Genomic DNA, 22,281 nt, shown 5'->3' on the forward strand with positions numbered 1-22,281 from the left:
TACAAGATATAGATCCATATGAACTCGGTACTGAAATAGACTATAAAGGCAAGCTGGAGGAGGAATAAGTTGAAGGTCTCCTATAAGTGGAGACCCCGTTGCTCAGCCACGCTAAAAGAACCTGTAAACGAACCCACCAATGATACGGCAGGGTTTGAGAGAATCGAAATGGCTGGCCGGTGCAGACCCACCGGTGCAAGCAGGTTAAAAGATTGACTTAATCCATGTCCATAGTACCGTGTGTGCGGCACGGAGGACATCGTCTGGGTCTAGATTACATTCCTCGGCTAGCTTCCTCACCTAGTGAGACTTCTAAATGCTTACATATTTGATTCCTGGTCCCCGAATGGGTACTCGATCCACGCACGAGCGCTGACTTGGCAAACCGCCGGGAGTTAGAAGAACAGTCCACGTTTATCTTCGAGACTCAGGTTAATTCCCGGTGCTCCGCTCGCAACATGAGGAAAGAAAGAGGACGTTCGGGACGCCAGTTACCCCACTTGAGAATTAGGATTGAGACGACGCACGGAGGCATCAAATGAGCTGGATGGTCAACGTTGGAGGGATCGGCTGCTCCACCGCGGCCTGGTTCGCGTGGGGGCTGGGAGCTCCAGCGCATTCCTCATCGGTCCCGTTTAAAAGCACGGTTGGGATTTTAAATTGCATAGAATTAAATTCGAAAGGACAAGCTGAAAAGCTAAAAAAAGGCCAGGAAGAGACTGAGACATAGGGAGCCATTGTTGTGGGAGTCTTGGGTGTCTTGGGAGTGTCCCAGACTGTCACCCTCAGACAACAAATATCGCTGGACGAAGGATGCGGTATTGACCCACATAGGCTGAAAAGGGTTATCAACAGTGGAGATCAAAAGCTAAGCCACTGGAGTACGGGCTGGAGAAGTCCCGGATTCGCCCATTGCATATCCTCGGGAGCCAACTCATGGAGGGCCTTGCAGATCGATGGAGGCGCTAACAGAAGGGTCATTTTGGGCCACTTCCCAGCAAGGCTGAGACATTCTGACCGATCCAAAAGATGCTGACACCGTCATCCTGTGAACTTCGTTGTCCAAGACTACGCGAGAACACGAATGATCTTGGTCAATACTTCTTCACCAGAGAGAAAGAGGCCTCGAGCAGATCGTGTACCTCGTTAACCCGATGACAACGAGGAATTTACTTCTCTTCCTGGGGCTCACTGGGTTGAGCCTGCAGGAGCCAGACATATTGAAGGACTTTTGCAGACTTTGGGGACACCAGACAGCGGTAATCGATCGCAAGTGCGACTTCTGTTAGATCTGCTAGGTTTGATGATTGATCCCACTGACTATCTCAGTCTCTACATCGATGGCGGCTTCGTGAATTATAACCCTCTGAGTGAATACCCAGACAATGCCACCAGTAGGTCCCTCATTCATCGTGACGATGGCATGGCGATTACTGACCCCCCGTTTCGTGAAGATACTGCCCTGCTCTATGCGGACTTCGATGTCAACAATCAGGGCATGCCAGCCGTGTACAACAATCTGACAAAACCCGCCGATGCGCCCGATGTGAACGGAGGAATTCTGTGGCCCGACACTGTCAACAAGATGATGTATCTCTACGGCGGCGAGTTCGACAAAGGTTCGCCAGGCAACTTCTCGCTGTGGTCGTACGACGCTTTATACAACCAGTGGAACACTGTCACCCCCGATTCCTCACAGGCGGGTATCCAACGGGCCAGCTACGGCGCTGGAGTCACCTTGCAAGATCGCGCGGCTGGCTTCTACTATGGCGGATGGCTATCGAACGCGTCGGTCCCGAATTGGGGATCGCGGCGTCCCAAGGCTTTGTCGACGATGCTCCAATACGACATCCTGCAGAATACGTGGACGAATTCATCCGGTCCGGACACGGTCGGCCGTGCGGAAGGGGCCATGGTGTATATCCCAGTCAGTGAAGGCATGTTGGTGTACCTCGGAGGCGTACAGGCTGCAAATAATGGCACCACCGTCGGCCAGCCTATGGATGTGCGTATCTAATCATTACCCCGTTGGGTTGCCTGTCAACGACTCACATTTCGCAGGAGATTTTGCTGTACGACATCTCGGGTAGTAAGTGGTACACTCAAAAAGCGACCGGCGACATCCCAGAGCGAAGGAGGAGATTCTGTGCCGGTGTTACCTGGGCGCAAGATCATTCCTCGTATAACATCTATCTATACGGTGGCCTCGGTGCCCCGGAAGGTGTTGGCTTCGATGATATTTACATTCTGTCCATGCCTTCCTTCAAATGGATCAAATGGTACGTCCTCACCTTTTCCAGCGCAAGGATGGTTAGCTGACATGGTCTAGGTATCCTGTAACGCCCGGTATAGGCTATCCTAAGCATTCTATGTCCTGTACCGTTATCGATGGAGCCCAGATGCTGTAAGTACCATTCCAATAGAGGCTATGCTACCGTGTATATCTAATCTGAAGCAGTGTGATGGGTGGCACGCAACCCAACTCCACGGACTGTGACGTGCCTCCGATATACGGGATGCATAATATGTACCTGGGGAAGCAGAATCCGGAAGATGCGATGTGGGCAATGTTCCGATCCAACCTCACGAGCTACGAAGTGCCGTCCGAGATCGTCTCTGTCATTGGGGGATCGTACGTATCCCGGATCATCGCATCCGCACATTTGACGCTGACCAGCTTTCTACAGTGCCACCGGGGGCGCCAACACCACGCAGCCTTCTGGCGGCTTTGATAACCGAGACCTTTCGGTTTTCTTCACACGGACCTATACCGCACCAACTCGCTCGCCCACCCGCACGATCCCAACCCCAACCTCGGGCTCATCTGGGAAATCGAAGCCGGTAGGGGCCATTGTCGGGGGTGTCGTCGGTGGCGTCGCGGGGGTATCAATCCTGGCTGCCCTTCTGTTCTTTTACCTACGGAGAAAGAAGAAGAGTGTACCGACCGAAGAGGAACAACCGCAGCCACAGCAAGACTCAAAAGATCCGGCCCTTGCCGGACAGGATGGACATAGGAGAAGCGAGCTGTCTGGAGGATACCCTGGGCAGGAACCGATCAGAAGCGAGTTGCCTGCTGAGGTCGCCGCGCAACGGCAATCTGCGAGAAGCGAGCTAGGCAGCCCACCCCTTGTAGAGTTAGAGGGAGACGCGGCGCCATACTCACCCTCCTCACCATCCTCGCCCCCTGGCTCTCCACTACCATCTCACCCCCTCGTCCCTCCTTCTCCACACCGCGGATCGGCTCCCTCATCTTGATGCTAATGGTGGAAGCCAGGGCAGTTATTGCAAGAGTACTTACCACCATAGCCATAAAGGAACACGTACACACACTAGCATCACTTGCTCCCCAACCGAGGAACACCCGAGGTTTTATCTGCTCCGTTCCCGGGTCAATGTCTGAATGTTTATAGATGATCTTCCAGTTGATATGCCGTGGGACTTGGGCTGAGACTCTTTTCCTAGCTTGTGCGATACTTCTTGTTCAACATACTAATATCCAGTGTCTATATAATACTTTCTACTACGGTTAATAACCCTTTTTTTTTTTCTACTGTGGGTGCGGCACTATCCTCACTATGCACCCACCCTCGCCCTCAGCGAGTGAGAGACTCGCTTTTCTTTTTTTTGCAAAACACTTGAAACGTCGGGTTTCCAGTCATGTGTTGGTAGATGTGTCTGAGATGTAAGCTTATTGTGTGCATCATTTACCCGAGACCTTGGTCGATGGCTGAAGTCTCAGAGCAGATTCTGCTTAGGGCTAATGTGGGGTCCGGCGTTTGACCTCCCAAAGTGTATTTTACGCACTTCACGAGAGCCACGCCGAAACAAAATATAACATTCTAGAACGGTCTCTTGAAAGGTTCTGAGTGTAACGCGGTCTGGAGTAATGGTTACGCTTACTCGGGCCCAGAAATGATGGCGATGTGGCGGTGTAAATCACATGGAGGTTCATCCCTGCTTAGCGGTAAGGGATACAGTAAAGAGTCAATTCTAGGCGAGGAAGGACATATCCGACCCACCTTTATGTTAAGATGAGAGAGATTCTATATCTGTCAAGGTGGTGTCTTATAGAGCTTTGCCATAACGGGGGTAGCGTCTGGGAATTCGGCTGCTTGTTGTTGGAGATTAGCCAAGTACGCAAGCTCTTTGGAAGGAAAGCTCAGTCATTGACTTCAGCATTCATAATATCCTTTGTGGCATTGATGGAATGTCTATCTAGGAAGGAACCTTTTATGAATAATTAAACATGTCAAATGAGCAATTTGATATCCAGAGAGCTACAACTTAAAAATACATCAGCAAGGCGAAGTCAATTTACAATTTCACAGTCCCTCCTCCATTTCAATCGCTACCCCAAGTCACCGGAAGTCCAATGATACCCACGTCCTTGGTGGGAGGTGTCCATTGGATCTCCGGCTTGGGCACCGCAAGCCTAAGGCTCGGCAGTGTTTGGAATAAAGTGGCTACGAAAGTGACCAGTTATGAGTTTCCAGGTCTTAGTATGGGCTTTATGAGTTTTGACTTACAAAAGACAACTTCTAGCTCCGCACGCGCAAGCCCTTCCGCGATGCACCGATGGTCGCCGTATCCGAAACCCAGGGCCTCCTCTTGTCCTCGCTTTCGGAACATATCGAAGATGTCTGGGTGTGGGAAGACCTCGGGGTCACGGTTAGCTGCCTGATTGGAGGCAATGATGCCCTCACCGGCTCTTATTATCTATGACTGTTAGAAATCGACAAAGGGCGAGAAGAAGAATGGGATTCAGACTTGTCCACAAAGTTCGATGTCCACGGTAGCCACACGCCGTGTAGCGAGTGCGGATGCTGTGTGGAAGCGACATAGCTCCTCTACAAATAACTTGGAGAGAGATGGATCTTCCATCAACCGCGACAGTTGCTCTGGGTGTTCGAGCAGGGTCACCACACCCTGGAGAGTTGATACATCAGTTCAAGCCATCGAAGCTTTCCGTGTTCTGGACCAGTCAGGCATACCAAGGCAATCATGCTGGCAACGGTAGCGTTGCCAGCCACCAAGAGAAGAAACACAACTTGAACTACGTCAAGCTTCTCAAGATGTCCTGGTTTCAATTGCTCCATGACCAAGGCGCTTATAACATCTTTGCCGGGGCGTGCGGTTTTATTATCGACCAGCCTCTCCAGATATTCCAGAAGCTCCCTACAGAGATATATCAGCCCTGGGTTGCCCTCACGTACACTTGTCATGGAATGCCATTACTTGTTGGCAGCTTGAGCGGCGGCAGCAGTGCTACTTCCATTAGTGCGCGTCGCATCGCAACCACTTAAATACTCGAAATCTTCATGAGGTATACCGAGTATGTCATAGATGATCTGTGGCAGAGTTAGATCATTAACCCACACAACCACAGAATGATCCGATGGAAGCGAAGAACTCACATGCGAGGGTACTGGCAGAGCGAAGTGTTTCACGAGATCGACTTGTTTCTTATCTTTACCTGCCGCGATCAACTCATTCAGATAATGCTGAACAGTGTCATGAATGAACGGAAGGCGAGACTGCACGTATCCCTCGTTGAAAAAGGCACCGACCATGCTACTGTCTCGGGGATTAGCCCCAGGTATTCTATAAGGAGGGATGGGACAGATGTACCGTTGGTGCATATGATCGGGGGGATCCATATCAACAAAGGTCGGCCGGTTTTTCGCAGCTGCCTTTCCACCAGGGGACATTTCTGGAAAGCCCTCTCGCTGACGAACCTGCGACAACGTTAGTTATGCCTACCGTACTGTATAGAGGCTGGTCCACATGGTCGCACCTTGGACAGTCTAGGGTCCGTAAGAACTTCGCGAACGTCCTTGTGCTTTACCACCAACCATGGATGGCTGCCATCCCAAAGCTCTACGCGGGAAACAGGACATTCTCTGAGAAGACGGTGAAACTCTGCGGGTGGTTCGTCGCCACTCGGGCGAGCGAAAGGGAACCTGGGATACGCTGGATCTAACTTCCTGTCAGCGTGAAAGTGCAATTGCACTGTTACTAGTAGTATGTTGCAAACCTGCACTCATTGCAAAACCTGAACAATCTCTCTGCACAGGAACCTTAGTCTGCTGTGTGCGTGCCGTTTAATATATGCTCTTGTACCTAGAGCCGATCACCCCACAATGTGTCATCCTGCGACATCCTCTCTAGTATCAGGCAATACCACATCCTCATGTCATATGAGACATTGTTTTGGGCAGATATTATTGGCGTGTGGTCCGCGGAAATGCGAGGAATAAGGCACACCCGCGGCTATTACGGGCTCTATGCTTGGTTGGGAAACGCCATGAAGTCAGACCTGAGCAACCAAGGGTTTGTGGCATTGGTCTCGATTGATCCATTCTGCTGCTGTTACCTATAGTAAGACTTCAAGTTACTGCAGAGTGAGGTCCCGACCACGCCATTCTGAGATGGACAGATTGGGTGTGGACCTCTGAATATCATGGAAGTGGAATCTAGGGTGTCTTACATCGGTCACACTCGCACCCAGAGCCATTCTAGGTTGGATGCTGGCCATCATTGAGAGTTAATGTGCCAGGATTAACTTGCGGTCTGTCCCACCAACGGTCGTCATGTTTACAATATTCCGTGACAATTCCCTTCACATATCCCAGCTTACTATTGTTTATTTCTCGATGAGCTAAGCCTAGCTAGTGGAAGAGCACCGCCACTTGGAAGAGGAGGAGGTTCCTGAGAAAGTTTGGGTCGCCCATAATCTCCCTGAAGCGCTCATATCCACAATCATACCATGAGGGTCTTCTGAATGGCTACATTTACAATTGTCTTAAGTCTTGTACCGTTTTCTGGTCTGCCCTTGGTTAGAGGTTGATAGGAGAAGTCCACCAGCGGCACGGGTGCTTTCAGCATTAGGATGAGAGTGAATCTTCAGGATTATAGGCTACCGAAGAGGCATATGGATGAGGGAGTGGAGAGGCTTCTGCTGCGTGTGGTATGAAGTGAAGATGTGCGGAGGGGTCCCTTGAAACATGATCATTTCTGGGCTAAAGGATTTATGTCTGCTATGAATCGATTTGTCACCGAAATCCCCACGCGCCATGGAACGAAAGAAAATTAATCAGCCACCATGCGCTCCTTGCACCTGTCATGACGTTGATAACAGTGGTTTGAGTATGGCTGAGCGGACGCAAACTCTTACTTCCTTAGCCTGTGGTGGTATATATTAGACACGGTGCCATTCAAACCCTATGAGGCATACTGTAAAGAACTACTCAGAATAGCGATCAAAAACCGTTTTATGAAGCTATTGCACTGGTTGAACTTCCAAACTGAATCTGCTTAAGTCACTCTACCCTCATGAGAAATGCTCCTACTGCCTTCATGGCTCACGGATATCAGCTGTAGACATTCCTCTTTCAGAAACCCTCCTTATCTATGATAAAGCTGTAAACATCTTAGCACCCTGTCGCGAACGCTTTCAAGAACAAAACCAACCAGGCCTAGCCTGAATATTGACAAAAGGCAATCCAACAAAGCCTTCTCTGTCGGCAACCCACCGCTGACCATAGTGAGAATTTCACCGTTGGTGCTCAGTTCCATTATCAAGGCGCAATAAATCTCACATTAGAACAACCCACAAAAATCCATAATGATTTGATGCTCGGGTATCTTAGCAGGGATGAATCAGATCTACGAAAAGAACTAATAGTCGTTGCTAATTCATCATGCAAAAGCCGGATTGACATGCATGCGGGGACTGAGCACGCCTTATACCCACTTCTTGACATTATTCTTGGCCGACAGCAGACTAATGCACCTACAATGTTTAGCTGGATCGTAGAGATGCCTCGATTCTGCAAGTGGCTCGATGGTGCGACTCTTATCAACTGTCACGTAATGAGCCGTAAAGTGACATCTTCGGTATTCAATGTTTATAATCTTCCAGAATGCTACGGCTTTCCCTCCTATATCATCGACACAATGGGCTCTCGCTCGCGTCCATGGTATCGAATTCGGTGGTTCGCTGATGAAGACACCGCTGAGGAACGACGGCTGATCCTGAAGCTTGACCTACTAATCGTCCCATATGCTTTCCTGGCTTACTGGGTAAAGTATATCGACCAGGCAAACATCAGTGCGTGTTCCCCTCTCCTCGCGTCGCGCCTCGTTGATTAATAGTTTTAGATAATGCGTACGTTTCCGGGGTTAAGGAGGATTTGAACCTGCAGGGCAATGACCTGGTTCAGCTGCAAACCATGTACACCGTCGGGGCGGTGGTCGGGCAGATACCTTTTGTCTACCTGTTTACTAAACTCCCAATTTCCTGGGTGATTCCGATCTTGGACATTGCGTGGGGTGTATTCACGTTATTGCAGTTCCGGGCGAGTTCCTTCAGCGAGCTAGCAGCCTATCGATTTCTGGTCGGATGGTTTGAAGTGTGTCTTCCACTTTCCTCTTGTGAACCAATGCTGATTAGTAGGCCGCCTTCTTTCCCGGAATGCACTATATATTCGGTAGGTTCTTCGACCCCCAAGGATAGTATCATGATTGACGGGTATAGGTGCCTGGTATCGTGGGGATGAAATCGCCCGTCGGGGTGGCTGCTTCTACGTCGGCCTCACATTGGGAACCCTCACAGCCAGTCTGATCCAATCCGGCGCGTCAGCTCGACTTGACGGCGTGCATGGCCTCGCCGGTTGGCGATGGATGTACATCATCTGCGCTATTATCACCATTCCAGTCGGGATTATAGGTTTCTTCATCTTGCCTGGCACCCCCGACAAGCCCAACCGCATGGTTCTACGGTCCAAGGACGTTGATATCGCAAAGGCGCGACTGGCCCGCGTCGGCCATGGCTTCCACCCAGGATTTCAATGGCGATCTGTGATCAACATCGCTCGCAACTGGAAGTTCTGGGCGATGCTTTGGCTGGACATCTTCTTTTGGAATGCCTGTCTGAATACTAGTACCGGTGGATACTTGCTCTGGCTGAAAAGTCTGAACAGGTTCTCAACCGCGCGGCTAAATGAGTTGGCTGCTATCTCACCCGCTCTCGGTATCTTCTACACGCTGTTCATCTGTTTCGCTTCTGATCTCGTGCTGGGACCAGCATGGGCTATCACTGTCTCTCATATCTGGAATATCATCGGCCTGGTCATTTTAATAGTGTGGAACGTGCCTGAGTCTGCAAAATGGTTTGCATTTCAGACGACCTATGCGGCTGTGGCGATGTCAAGTGTGCTATACGGCTGGATCAACAGTGAGTTGCGGGCATCACCGGCGGAACGGTCGTTGGCGCTGGTTATCACCAACACGATTGCGCAGTCGACGACAGTGTGGACACCGTTGTTGGTGTATAAGACAGTGGAAGGACCGCGCTTCACCAAGGGATATTCATTTACGTTGGCGAGTGCGATCTGTTTGATTGCGACGGCGCAATTGATCCAGTACTTTCTCAAACGTGAAAAACGGCATGTTTATCATCCCAGGGCCAGAATCGAGCAACTGCGCTAACTAACGATTACAGGAAAGAACAAGACCATACTCAAACCGACAGGGAGAGTTCGATCGAAGGTCCAGTGCAGGTGCAAACAAAAGTTAGCTTGTAAACAACAATGGTTCACTACGATGTATTCATAACGAGGGCTGTACTATCGATCACGCAATCCGACCCCGGGAAGACGGCATTCTTCATCTACCATCGGTAAATTCGTATCCGCACTTCTGCATGCTATATATCGACCTTGAGAATAGCCAGATTCAAGCCCTTCCAGCAATAAGCAGAGAGAAAAGTGACCGACTGCAGCCGCGGTAAACCATTGCCCGCCAGGTTGCACGGCGCACTGAGCTGTCGTCCAGATATTCCACTGACACCGAGAGATAGAACTTCTATGTGGACCTTAGAGGGTCCGTGGAGTGATCCGGCCATTGGGACTGACTGCGGCCTGCTGGCGTAAAAACACATTGATAATAGCCACCAGGCCGTTCTGGGGGGCTGCTGGGACGGCTGGTATGATTGTGAGCGTCTTGTCTGCGTGGTATAGTGTGAAACTATAGATCCTTATATTCTATCGGAGATGAGACACTCACTTAACACATTAGGGAAGTCAGTCAGAGTTGGACTGTTTATGCAAGTCATTTGAAGGAATGGTCCTATCAAGACAATACCAGAAGATGTGGTCATGCAAGGTTCATAGCTACCAATTCCCTGCTGTACCTAGATGGATAGTATGGTTCAATGAAGAGGCCACGGTAGATGTGGCGTATTCGGCTAGCTGATCATATGGAAGTATAGATACTCATGTTCAAGTTGTACCCGTCTCTAAGATGATAAGATGATATTTGTGGTGTAGTAACGAGACACAATATCCCTTGTTGTGTTCAGCCCACTGTGTAAATCTAGGGCGGATGATTCGATCTCGCACCTGGTTGCATTCACAGCGCATGTATTCCGGGGAGAGGCTGGCGATTCCAATGTAGGTCTTACATTCAACTAGTGTCCAAGGTATCTCGTATAGATCATTGCCAGCTTGCTGCCCGACTGCCCCTTTGCTCTGAAGACGGCGATAACGCACTAGTTGCTAACGTGCAAGCCTTCCAGAGAGGGAGTAGATGAAATGTATTTATCCAAATAGCCATAGCATCACTTATTATCATCGTGTGCCCTTCGTCGGATTCTGTCGTCCTTTTCCAATTTCGTGGTATTTCTGACAATATTTTCGAGACGGAGTGCATACACTCGGGAGTAGATTGAGCGCCAGTCTGCTTCATTGGTCTCTAAGGTCAAGATGCGAGGTTGGGCAGATAATCCACCCATGGTACGAAGGAGGGGCTGGTTAGTATGTGATCAGCTGTTAGACACCAACGCATGGTGCATTTGCCCACCATGTTGTATGCTGCACCTCGCATATTAAGCAAGCTGAGCCATTCAACCTCCTGCAGGTCATTGCAACTATATGGGCTTGTAGAGCAGGGTGTATTTCCCGTGTCCAGTATTTCCGTTGTATTAGCGTTGACAATTTTATCCCTCCCAAGAACCAGTACAAGCATGATTCTATTATATCCGAAGACATTCCGTTCCCTTCGTTCCACTTGGTCCTTTTTCCTTTGTGCTTTTTGCTTTATAGGTGCCTTGATGCAGTGACTAGCACTTTGGTGCAGCTACGTGGCCGAATCACACCCACTTGAGCCTATCGACTCTGAAAGCCTACGAGTCAAGTATCCACTCTAAACTCTGGGATGGTCAGTAACTTGGAGCGCATGGTGGAAAAGATTTCCGCTTCTTCACGAAACAGCTTAAACATAGTAAAACGGGAATGGGATTATGTTGGATATTGCTGTGTATGGAGCAAAGCTGGCTAGTATAGAAATAATAAGAAAATATGACTTCGAGTTGCCGAGCAAATCCTTGCTATCCTTCAATCCCATCATAAAGGTTCCCACATCAGTGTAACATCTGTGATCTCTGTGATCGGGATTTTACAGAAGGAGTTGCGCTTAAATTGTACAACTCATTCATCTGCACTTCATGCAGACATGCGGTTGTTCAGGCCGTGTAGGCAACTGCAGGCCATGCCGCGCAAGGCCACCCCTTTCCACGGCGCATACACTTGGGAAGGGCTATACTGCGAGTGTCCAATGTCAAGGGAATGAATACTTAAGCGTCCTCTCGTGCTGAGGAATGGAAATTCTTCATTTCTACAAACAGTCATCTCTCAGTACCAGCTCTAGCCTCCTTCGTCACGTTTCAGTCATAGTCCTTGTTCCAGAACTGTCTAGCAAATTACAGCCACAGTCATGTCGTGGTTCCAAGGTGCCCAGGAGTCCGCCCGAAATGAGGGCTACCGTGATGGAAAGGCCGACGCGCTACGGGAACTCAAGAGCGAGCAGGCCAGAGAAATCAGCAATACCCGGCGGGCTTGTTTGGAAGAATTGCTGCAGGAGGATCCAGAGGTTAGAAGCCATTCAGGGGCATGGATTCATTGGCTGTTCAATCGATCCACTGACAGAGATTGCAGAACATCTATTACTCTTCGAACGATATTCGATACTTCCTCGCTTGTTTCTATACCGCAGTAGGTTTACCCCTTCTCGTAAACAACACTGGCCTTGTTGGAGATTACTAAGTCCCACAAACTCTTTCTTTAGGACCGTAATGGAGACGGTAAAATATACCTATCAGAAGGAATACACTACACTGAAAACTGACCAAGCGTCCAGGACGCCTTACTCTCAAAGAACTATGCGATATCTACAAGCCCAAGGATGAGGAAGCTAAAAAGAAACTGGAAGCCGATTTTGAAGACGCAGAGGTGACGGGGGACCAGAAAATCAACCTTGCCGGTAAGTTGAACGGCATATTCACTATCCGATGGCAATTGTAACCGGATGGATAGAGTTTTTTATCCTAGGTCTTCTTGGAAGCGACCGCAAAGCTGGCTACAAGATTGCCAGGAAGGTTGACGAGTAAATCGCTCCATATGTGGTGCCTTGCGAGGGATCAGACATCAAGGGTATCTGCGGAAATTTAGATTCGTTCTCGCAATCTGATCACAGCATGGGGAGGGCAAGGGGATGAATGTATAGAGAGCAATCAGTAACCTCTGGTCATGAAAGTTGGTATCACTAAGTGAAAGTAGTTTCTTCTATTGATACAAGGACTATATGCAACTCACCGATTGTGCGAAAATGATATCCAATATCCAATTGCTGGTAAATCCAATCTCGCGTATTTTGTTGTGCTCTGCCGTGAGTGCGTATTTTGCTAAAGAGCTGTGTCCTATTCACAGTTGAAGGTTACCTAAGTAGCTCATTAGAGAGGTAATAGTTTGCTGGATGTTATAGGCAGTTCAACTTTTGCTATACCGTACCTTTGGCTACGACACAATGTTCCTTTGGTTCGACTTCCGCATTTTAACTCTGCCGGTGACTACATTTAACTTCCTCCTCTCTTTACTCTAAACTTCGGCTTCCAAATACCCTACATAATTCAACATCACCAAACCTTGATCCTGAAAGAGAAAACCAGATCAGAACACGGAATAGGTGATTGGCTCTTACCGAAATGGGACAGAAACATGCATAGCTCTTCTCATTATCCCCTTCCATTTGGCTTGCTCGATGATCGATCTATAAACTTCTATTCCAGGACTTCAAGCATACTAGTATATTAGAAGTACTATATGGAAGGCGGGCCTAGAGGAAGTATTTCATTTTGTAAGGATAAGTTAATCAGCATCTTACATGATGTGTCTTGTATTCTCCAGTCATAAAAGATGGTTCGCGTAGACAAGGCTGCCTTAAGGCAGCAAAGGTCGTCCAGGGTAATGGCTGGGCATGTGATTTCCTTGGTCAGATGACATGGTTGTATGTAAGACAGGCGACTTGTCCTGAATTCGAGTGCAGTGCAAAGTTACGGTTCAACGAGCCAAGATATTGGGTATCGGTCCCGTTTAACTCGGAAACACCTTAGCCTCTCGTGTCCCTTTCTCCTTTCGATATCAGAGTCGCTCGGAGCCATGGCCGCCCCGATCGATCAAAAAGATACGTACTACCCACGCCATTCGCAAGATGCTATTTCAGTTTGTAATACTCTGAAGCAATGGCTACCGTCCGAAATCGTCCTCGAGGTGTTATACTACGCCGAATATTGGCTTCTATCCCGGATCTGCAGGGAAGACGAAATGCAATATGAGGAGAGGGACTGTCATGGGCAACCACCATATTTGAGATCGGCACCCATTCAAGGCGAGCGGTACCCCGTGCGAAAGATCCAAATTACAATCTGGAGCCATGATCAGGGGTGGAGTAGTTATCCCCAGGATCATGGCTCCTTCAACAATTCATGGACATGGTTTGACCTTAGCATCGCCAGGCCGCCGGGGACAGATGATATCTCCAAAGATGCGAACTTGCGGCTGGCGACTAATGTGCACGCAAGCAAGAAAACCATGTGCCATGAGATTATCTACCATAGGGATCAGAATCTGCGGTGGGTTCGAAACCTTCAACCTGGCGATCGGATCTCTATCATTCCACGGGCGTTGTACCCCGGCTGGCGGAACTTTGTCGCGAAGGCTTGCATCGAGATCTATACTACGCCGATTTTGACTTGACCATTCCATTTTATCGGTGCATAGGGGAGTACCAATATGCTGCCCAACGACCCAGGCGCTGTATCTAGAGACACGACAACTTTCCTTCTGAGATACCTCGACGCCGACCAGAAAGTTGAGAACCACAATTCATAGGCAAGGCGAACGGCTCTTTGACTCATGTTTAGTTTATCTTAGTGAAAGACTCATAAAAAAGTAACAAAACTTATTTATTTTCATTGATTTATGTTGTTCTATACTTCTTCGTTGATGACTTCTAAAACTCTGCCGTCGATGAGGACTTGTACTCGATCTGTTCATCATAATCCACAAAGATGACCGGTGAATAGCGTAAATAGAAACGTTGGAAAGGTGCCGAGTGGTACCAGCAGACCACAATAAGGGAATTAATTAGATTCCCCTTCATATCACACCGGTCTATTGTTGTGAATTCAGGTATTGCCTGCTTGACATACCATACCTACCATGCCAATGTGCAAGGAATGCACGTGTACAAAGACCCCAATGTGAGTGTTAAAGACCTACAAATGGGATAGAATGAATATTGTGCATTGCCCTAACATGACGTACGATCAATACTGCTACATTGACCTGCTCGTGGAAAGCTGGCACCCGAAACAGACGATTGCAAGCATTATGGGAAAAACATCTCATGGATTATTCTGAAATTGTCAAGAAAAAAACCCCCCGCTGCGTAGAGGAACCGCACAGAACTTAACAAAGGGCCCCATTCAACGTGGTTTCGAGAGATCTCTCGTCATGGTTCCATAGAGGCGTTTGAACTGACGTCTTGGACACATTGGATAGGATCTTGGAAGATCGAACACAGCTGCCTGTAGTCCCTTACGGATGAACCGAGCCGAATTAACCAGCTACAATGCTGCATCACAAGAATGTATAGAGCTCGGAGGATCATAATGGGTTCTTGGCATCAAGAGAGCGTCAACTGGCGGGTGCGGTTAATCATCAATCCCGAGAAAAATCTGAAACTTCGGTCACCACCGACATGAAATCATCGACCCAGATTGCTACATAAACAACCATACCATGGATCCAGAAATCCGGGATATGTCTGAGACCCATAAGTACTGCCCCATATGCGGGGTGGTTCTTCTGTGCGAAGACCTGGAAGAAACCCCCGACACTCGGCGCCCATGGTACGCCGAAGTACGTGCTGCGGCCAGAGAGGACTACTGTGACAATTTCATCACGGGTGTAGGTTTTCTTGACCCCCGCGACAATCTTGTTGCTCCGTTAGACGAAGAATTGGACTACCTGAACGCTTTGGAGCTGGAAGATGTGGAATTACTGCGAATGGAATCACATTTGCACGGCTTTGGTCTCCATGATTCCTGCTGGATGCTACTGCAGGATCGTTTATGGCATACAATTGACTCGGAGGCAATTGCCCAGTCTCTGTATAATCAGTTTAGTTGCACCCCATCACCACTCCGATCTAGTCTCTCTTTCGGTCATGATTATGGGGGTGCTGAACGTTGGCAAAGAGCGCATGACGACGTGCCCATGCCGGAGGACATGCCGCTGCTTTTGAAAGCGGATCCATATGCTATTCCACTACTAGAGAAGCTAGAGGAGAGCGCACCGGATGTGAGTGGTGGACGGGAATACAACTTGGAGTATCCTACGTCGTCTACCGATATCAATACCGGATACCTTAACTCCTTTGGCCGAATGTCTCTAGAACTGTTTCATGAAGTTGTATCGTACTTGTCGGTCCCTGAGCTCCTGAACTTAAAGTGTACATGCCGAGAGCTTGGACAGCGCGTGTTATTCTCCAGCCTACCACAATCCTTCTGGAAGAGGCAGTTTGCTCGAGGCAACGACATGGATTTCCTCTTCCCTGATCTGGAACAAAAACGGGATTGGTACCGTTTATATCGCGGCACAGCTTCTATCCTTCAGACCAACGATCAATCACCCGAAAGACTCTCCCTGCTGAACCGCAAGAGAATCCGTGTGCTCCTGGAACCAATAGCATGTGTAGTAGAAGCGGACATCAGACGATCGAACGAGCCTCGGGGCCGTCGGGCTAACTGTCTGGAGTTCAGGCCTGGGAATTGGCTGGTATCAGAGGGGTTGACCCAATGGCGTGCGGAAAACATCTACACGGCATACATCAGCGTGGAATTGGAAATTCTTCCACATGGATGCCGCGTACCTCGCTACCGGCTTGGCGCGTTCCCACATACCATGTTGCATGGTGGAGAAATCAAAATATCAACCGTGCAACTAGGGGCACGGGTGTTCATTTCTGGCATCAGTCATCATTCTCCAGATGCACAAGTGACAACAGAACAGGCCGTCGGATATGGGGACTTGACCGACGAGATAACGATCAATGTGTCTCCCGGGAGCACATTCAATCAAATCGAAGTTGCCTTTTGCCCAGAAGGTCTTCGGGGGATACGCTTTCATTTCGGCGGAAACACTCTATCCGACTGGGTTGGGGATTCGAGTGATGAGAACATGAGCCATGGCGTCCTGCAAATCCCTCATTCAGCCAGCGGGGTGTATCATATCCTTGCTGGTACAGATGTAAGCTTTTTTCTACCATAAACGATTCAATGGCTAACGAGTCCAAGTCATATAACTAACCGCTATTGGAACCATTCATGACGAAGCACGGACTAACACGTCTGATAGTCCCTTTTGGCAGGATTATCCTCTCGATCTCACCTTATCTGATTCATATTTGTGGCAGTCTAAACGACCCAGCTATAAAAGTCTACGGGTTTATCACCTCCAGCCGGACAACGCAGGGACACCCTATCGTCCATTGATGAATATCGACTTCGGAGGGCCCGATGGCAAGTGGCTTGATTCACTTATCAGCATGGAGGTACATGTTTCATCTGAGGTCTCTCCGATCCTTGGAATGACATTCAACTACACTGATAAGATCTTGCGCTTTGGTACATGCACCTCTGGCGAGGCATTAACCTTTTCAGTTGATGGACCAGGGGGGGAACGCATCATCAACGTCGTAGGGAGGACAACTGGTCCTAGCGACTCCAGCACTATTTACGGCTTAAGGGTATGTATTCCTCCCCCAATTCCCACACTCTCTTTCTAACATTAGCAGGTCACCACAAACCTGAATCGAGAAATGGAGTACCACCCTGGCAAACTGCACGACGGCTCCAGTAGCCCAGGTGTGCTCTCGACAGATAGCCAATTCCTTGATGAGCGTCCTCAGGGAAGCGTTATTACTGGATTTGTGGCCACACAGCGCGTGAGTAGAACCATGGAATATTTACTGTTATCAAATACTTACAAACGACAGTGGGGCGAGGAGCACTTTATAGAGCTTGGTATACAAGTTCAATTGCTCGATGAGTCGGATGAAAGCAGGGGTGCATGATAGTCTTACTGAGATGTGGGCCTAGCTGATCGTATACAATTACAGTATAAAACTATATGTCTGCTGGCGCACCTTGAAACCATGGCCTATGCGTAGGAGCTGCCCAACGAAGAGTTTTCCACCGAGCTAGGCAAACATGTGAGCGTTGGCTTAGACAGGAATGCTGTGACAGGTGTATAAGATATTCAAGAGATGTTCTGTTCAATATCCCTGCTTCCATTAGGCAGGATTTGGAGTCGCTGTCTCGAGCAATCAGTTGAATGCCTTGTTTACGTTGGTCAACGCCTCGACATCATTCCAACTCGCCATCTTCTGCTTGAAAAGATGATGTCAACAGTCTAGCTCGATCATCGGTTAACTCCCTGCGATCACAAAAGATACAGACATGGCAGTGTATCTCTATCGACAACAGACGTACCTCACTATGGTTGGCTACATTGGATTGCTTTTATCTTCCTATTCATACAGAAAGGGCAACAGGTCGTGGTTAGATAGATGGCCATATCTCTCTGTGTCGAATTTACCATAGATACTGTCTTTTTGATTGTTTTCGCTCGTCTTTCATGGTCAGTAATAGGTGTAGTGATTCTCACGGGGGGGTGGACATTTTGTGGGTAACATTTTCGCTAGGGGTAAAATGATTGAAATTTGAAAACGTCAAATGACTACGTTGAATGTTCTGATTAGCCTCGTCGACTACATCAGAGATCGATATTCCCTGCACAAGGAAAGAGATAATAGTATCAGCAGCCATAATGTGATACCAGCCGACTGCAAAGTAGCGGTGAGTATGCCGAGATCTGCAGGAGGTGAGCTTTTTTCGGGCCTGAGAATCATAAAATTTGCTTTTTTGTACCGGCAGAAGAATGTAAATGGAACGATTCTTCAGAGATCACCGGAGGCGACGGAACCAGATTATAGTGCAATGCTGATAGTCGTTTGGGGTTCCACTATGGCACCAAGCTATCAATACAAACTTGAGAATAATTGCTCTTCTGGTATGGCTGACACTGGACGGTCCGTTGTTGGAGGGTGATCATTTCCGGATCGACACCAAGACTGCAGCCCTTACATATGACCCACCGATGGAACTATTTATCGATGAAGTTGAGTTTGCTAGTTAGTCTGGCAGGTGTACTGTATCACGTAGAACATATTTACAAGATATGCGCTGTTCCTACTGCAGAATTTCCGTCGTCCTCTGCTCGTGTCCTTATCTGATTATCTCACTGAGCGTCAACAGGATGCATTTTTACGAACCAACGTTGCCAATTATCCCGCGGCCGAAGCCCATGAGAGTTCTTATATTGGGACTGCCACGGACAGGTACCACTTGTACGTCAGAAACCGAGTGAATTGTCACAAACCAAATATCTAATGTCAAGCTCGTAGCTCTATACGCAGCTCTGAAATCTCTCGGGTTCAACACATACCACTACAACGAAATAGTCAAGCACAAGAACAATCAACACTTTCAGCTTTGGTTAGAGGCCCTACAAGCAAAGTATGATGGAATCGGTACGCCGTTTAAGGGAGAGGACTTCGATCGAATGCTTTGGAACTACGATGTAAGACCAGAATCTCTGCCTTCTACTTTCTCTTCCAGGCAACAGAAGACGACATAAGCTTCCACATCTTACCCACTATTAGCACCTGGTACAGATGATATTAATCTATATCATTACCAGGCTGCCTCAGCGGACCCCTGCTGTTTTTTCGTCCAGGAAATGATCGCCGCATACCCAGACGCCAAAGTGATTCTGACAACGCGTCCTCGTGATGCATGGCTCAGATCCATGCAGACCTTCCTGCTTGAAATCCTTTCTTGGAAATCCTGGCCGGTGTTGGGTTTCTTTGATGATGAGTTCTCTGGGCCATACTATCGATTCCTCAGTCAGACCATGTCTATTTTATCCAAAGGGCTCGTGCCCTACAGCCCATCGGCACAGCCGACAATTCTAAAGTCTTTTGATGATCATAACGACTTCGTTCGCCGCACCGTGCCGAAGGAGAGGCTTTTGGAATTCCATCCAAGTGACGGGTGGGGCCCATTATGCGAGTTCCTGGACCTGCCAGCCCCAAAGCAGGATTTCCCGTATTTGAACTCGGCCCAGGACGCTATGAAACAGGAGCAGGCACAGTATTGGTCCAGATGGTCTTGGGTTGCAAAACGATTGAGTAAGAGGTGTGGCTTGGTATTATTAGCATTCATTGTGGTGAAAGGACTAGCTATTAGTTAGTAGTAACGGTAACTGAGTATATCGCTTTTCGATGTCTGTCTTGATCGGTGACCGACGCAATGTAGTCCTACGCGGCGAGTGTACTGTCGGAAACAGAATGAGTGAGTCTGCACGCCTCAGGGACAGTCGAACTGTGCATTGGGGTGGGTTAGATTGTAAGCTAAGCTTTCTAAAGCCTGACCTTATTGTGGTCCGGACCTACAGCCGTATGCACCACTCCTTACATAGCATGAGAGTTGTTGTTATATCAACGGAATGCTCATCCTATTTAACAGTTACTATATTCCTGCGAATGAAAATGTTGATCTGCTCTATCGTCTTCGAATTCCTTTGACCAACCTATATCGTATTGCCTCTTCCGACGGACGCATTCGGAATAGAACATTCGTCAGGGTCACGGTGATGATGTTGTCGGTAGAATGAATGCTAACTAGTCGATTAGCGAGCGGTATTATTCAGATAAGATTTTGTATTGGTCCCAGGCAACTGAGTGAAATCAGGAGTTGCAGCCCCTGAACCAGTTTGATAAGCCGGACAAGTTCAAAACCACATTGAGTTTCCGCCTAGACCCTCGTGGCCAGTGAGGTATCTCCTGCTACCTGCGCAGCTATGGGCTTTGTAGGGGCAGTTCACCCAGGATTAGTGGGCATGTAAAAGGATTGAATTGTGTGACAACCCGTGAAATATCTCGATCGGATCCCCCATATTCATCCAGCCCGTTAATGAAGAGGCATATTCGAACTGCCGAGACGATTAGTGTCAGTACCGTTCAAAACACCGAATCACAGGATCCCGCAGAGGTAGGGCTGGCTGTCAGCTACTCCGCGGTGATGTAGTTCTAGAGCAGGTTAACGAGATACACTCATCGACTCAAGCGAACCGAATGTTCGTTCTTTGAATGCCCGAGATTCAATCGATAGCCTTGCGGTCAGCCTGGCGCAGTCCGGCGCACTAACCCAGTCAGGTTCCAGTATCTGGATGACTGTTGCATGGTATAGAGCTCTTCAGGCAATGAGTGCCAAAGCGGAAGATATGTCAAATTTGCTTTTCGTGTTTTAAGTTTACTATACAGGATGTATATTTTTAGATTTCTTAAAGACCATGGTCGATTGCCAAAATCTACCGTAGCAATACCATCGCTCGATAACTACTTTCCACGGTACATATCTATGAGTGTACTGGAATAGTACATCAGTGGTAGAACTGGAAAATATTGAAAACTAAGCCTCTTCAAACCGTGGTTCGACCATCCAGTTTGGGCTTTCCGTGCTTCACTACTGTTTCTTCAACCCTATGACCTCGCGCTAGGTATTTACACTGGGTGCCGACTACAGGAATACGTGCTGCGCTGGTCTGAAGAAATGGCAAATGATTCATCAACTCTCAAGCTGGACCATGTATGTACATGAGGAAATCCATGGTCCATAATGAAGCAATCCCGTGTCCAACTGTCATTTTCAGTTATATCATTCCAAAGCGCCTGCCATCCGTCCCAGGAGCGCAATATATCGTCCTAACAGGCGGGAAGTGGGCCTAACAGAATAATGTCAGTCTCTGTTCCCCATTATTTCCGGTTAAAATCAAACTCACCGCTCCATCCGATATACGCAGCGTTCGCCATCGCAACCCAGTAGCCATTCGTCAACTTGGCCCAGCCCCTAGTGGCAATGTGATTAGCTCTGCCCCCTACGTCCTGTCTACCGAGATAAACTTACTTGTCACCATTGACTGGTGTAGTGTTGGACCGAGTGTAGCAGACCAGGCTGAGCTTAGTGCCCTTGGCATATTGGCCAACAGCGGTGCAGGTGGTCCGGGGACAAGTCCGGTAGCGGAGCCCATCGGTCTTGACATATCCGCTGACAGCTCGCTTCTCCAGGTCTCGCTCTTCGAGGTTCAAGGCAGGAATATCTGATCCAGTGTAAAAGGTCGGGGCAGCATCTGCGGCGTCCTCAGGCATTGCTGCGCTGAAGGCCGTCGCGGGCAAGAGGGTGGCAAGAGCAATAAGAGAGAACTTCATCGTGCTACTGTGACAAGGTAATGGCTGGATAAGTGTGTGGAATTTGAGACTATGGCTGCTGAACGGAACTCGATGGGAGGAAGTAGGGTGGCTTTATATGCTACGATTACCATGCCCATGGTGTACTCAACGCTGAGCCACCATCTGATAGTCGCAGATGCATGCCGTCATTAAACCTGTCGGAGCGTATGATCAAGCAGCAAGGGTCTATACGAGATAGAAGAAGAGGCTATATTGATTCCCCTCGTATCACCATCATTGCTGTCCAACACTAAACCCAATAGAGTTATCCGTATTTTCCCTATACGGCCTTGGCAGATTTGAATCTTCTTGAATTCAGTGCAGAGAGAGTATAATCCTGTCAGTGCACCCCGCGAGAATATAATTGGGCGGTTAAAGTAGATCTTTGCAGATCCGGGACGAGCCTGATCTTCCTCCCAGATTAGTTTGGGGCGTGCACTGCAGAACCTCGTATTACTCTATTGCACCAGGCAATATACCACGACTGGGCATGAGGAGAAAGGGGCAATACGATATTCATCCGCCTCTCAA

The 22,281-nt window shown here is 48.5% G+C and overlaps 8 protein-coding genes across 8 annotated transcripts; 6 read left to right on the forward strand and 2 right to left on the reverse strand.

Annotated features, from left to right (window-relative positions):
* Positions 1-1,154: 1,154 nt before the first annotated feature.
* Positions 1,155-3,255, forward strand: ANOM_000310 (uncharacterized protein; the record flags this gene model as incomplete). Its single annotated transcript, XM_015545568.1, has 6 exons — positions 1,155-1,273; positions 1,330-2,005; positions 2,062-2,279; positions 2,330-2,404; positions 2,459-2,632; positions 2,688-3,255. 6 exons carry the CDS (start codon positions 1,155-1,157, stop codon positions 3,253-3,255), a joined length of 1,830 nt encoding a protein of 609 aa, XP_015412166.1.
* A 1,086-nt stretch (positions 3,256-4,341) lies between these two features.
* Positions 4,342-6,007, reverse strand: ANOM_000311 (cytochrome P450; the record flags this gene model as incomplete). The annotated part of the gene is made up of 8 exons (XM_015545569.1): positions 4,342-4,463; positions 4,527-4,716; positions 4,768-4,926; positions 4,992-5,175; positions 5,236-5,348; positions 5,415-5,574; positions 5,629-5,735; positions 5,795-6,007. Coding segments are annotated over 8 exons (1,245 nt in total), but the record flags the coding sequence as incomplete, so codon positions are not given.
* A 1,949-nt stretch (positions 6,008-7,956) lies between these two features.
* Positions 7,957-9,489, forward strand: ANOM_000312 (putative MFS transporter Seo1; the record flags this gene model as incomplete). The annotated part of the gene is made up of 4 exons (XM_015545570.1): positions 7,957-8,110; positions 8,161-8,411; positions 8,456-8,489; positions 8,537-9,489. The coding sequence occupies 4 exons, from the start codon at positions 7,957-7,959 to the stop codon at positions 9,487-9,489; spliced, it is 1,392 nt and encodes a 463-aa protein (XP_015412164.1).
* A 2,283-nt stretch (positions 9,490-11,772) lies between these two features.
* On the forward strand, positions 11,773-12,445 carry ANOM_000313 (uncharacterized protein; the record flags this gene model as incomplete). The annotated part of the gene is made up of 5 exons (XM_015545571.1): positions 11,773-11,928; positions 11,994-12,050; positions 12,124-12,139; positions 12,196-12,318; positions 12,372-12,445. 5 exons carry the CDS (start codon positions 11,773-11,775, stop codon positions 12,443-12,445), a joined length of 426 nt encoding a protein of 141 aa, XP_015412163.1.
* Positions 12,446-13,493: 1,048 nt separating this feature from the next.
* On the forward strand, positions 13,494-14,090 carry ANOM_000314 (uncharacterized protein; the record flags this gene model as incomplete). Its single annotated transcript, XM_015545572.1, has 1 exon — positions 13,494-14,090. One exon carries the CDS (start codon positions 13,494-13,496, stop codon positions 14,088-14,090), a length of 597 nt encoding a protein of 198 aa, XP_015412169.1.
* Positions 14,091-15,137: 1,047 nt separating this feature from the next.
* On the forward strand, positions 15,138-17,472 carry ANOM_000315 (uncharacterized protein; the record flags this gene model as incomplete). Its single annotated transcript, XM_015545573.1, has 4 exons — positions 15,138-16,646; positions 16,768-17,145; positions 17,194-17,343; positions 17,395-17,472. 4 exons carry the CDS (start codon positions 15,138-15,140, stop codon positions 17,470-17,472), a joined length of 2,115 nt encoding a protein of 704 aa, XP_015412168.1.
* Positions 17,473-18,716: 1,244 nt separating this feature from the next.
* On the forward strand, positions 18,717-19,712 carry ANOM_000316 (sulfotransferase family protein; the record flags this gene model as incomplete). The annotated part of the gene is made up of 3 exons (XM_015545574.1): positions 18,717-18,807; positions 18,865-19,040; positions 19,161-19,712. 3 exons carry the CDS (start codon positions 18,717-18,719, stop codon positions 19,710-19,712), a joined length of 819 nt encoding a protein of 272 aa, XP_015412167.1.
* A 1,513-nt stretch (positions 19,713-21,225) lies between these two features.
* ANOM_000317 (NlpC/P60-like cell-wall peptidase) lies at positions 21,226-21,729 on the reverse strand (the record flags this gene model as incomplete). Its single annotated transcript, XM_015545575.1, has 3 exons — positions 21,226-21,245; positions 21,303-21,370; positions 21,428-21,729. The coding sequence occupies 3 exons, from the start codon at positions 21,727-21,729 to the stop codon at positions 21,226-21,228; spliced, it is 390 nt and encodes a 129-aa protein (XP_015412241.1).
* Between the last annotated feature and the right edge of the window lie 552 nt (positions 21,730-22,281).

Source organism: Aspergillus nomiae (genome assembly GCF_001204775.2).
Source record: "Aspergillus nomiae NRRL 13137 chromosome Unknown contig00004, whole genome shotgun sequence".
NCBI classification, from domain to species: Eukaryota; Fungi; Ascomycota; class Eurotiomycetes; order Eurotiales; family Aspergillaceae; genus Aspergillus; species Aspergillus nomiae.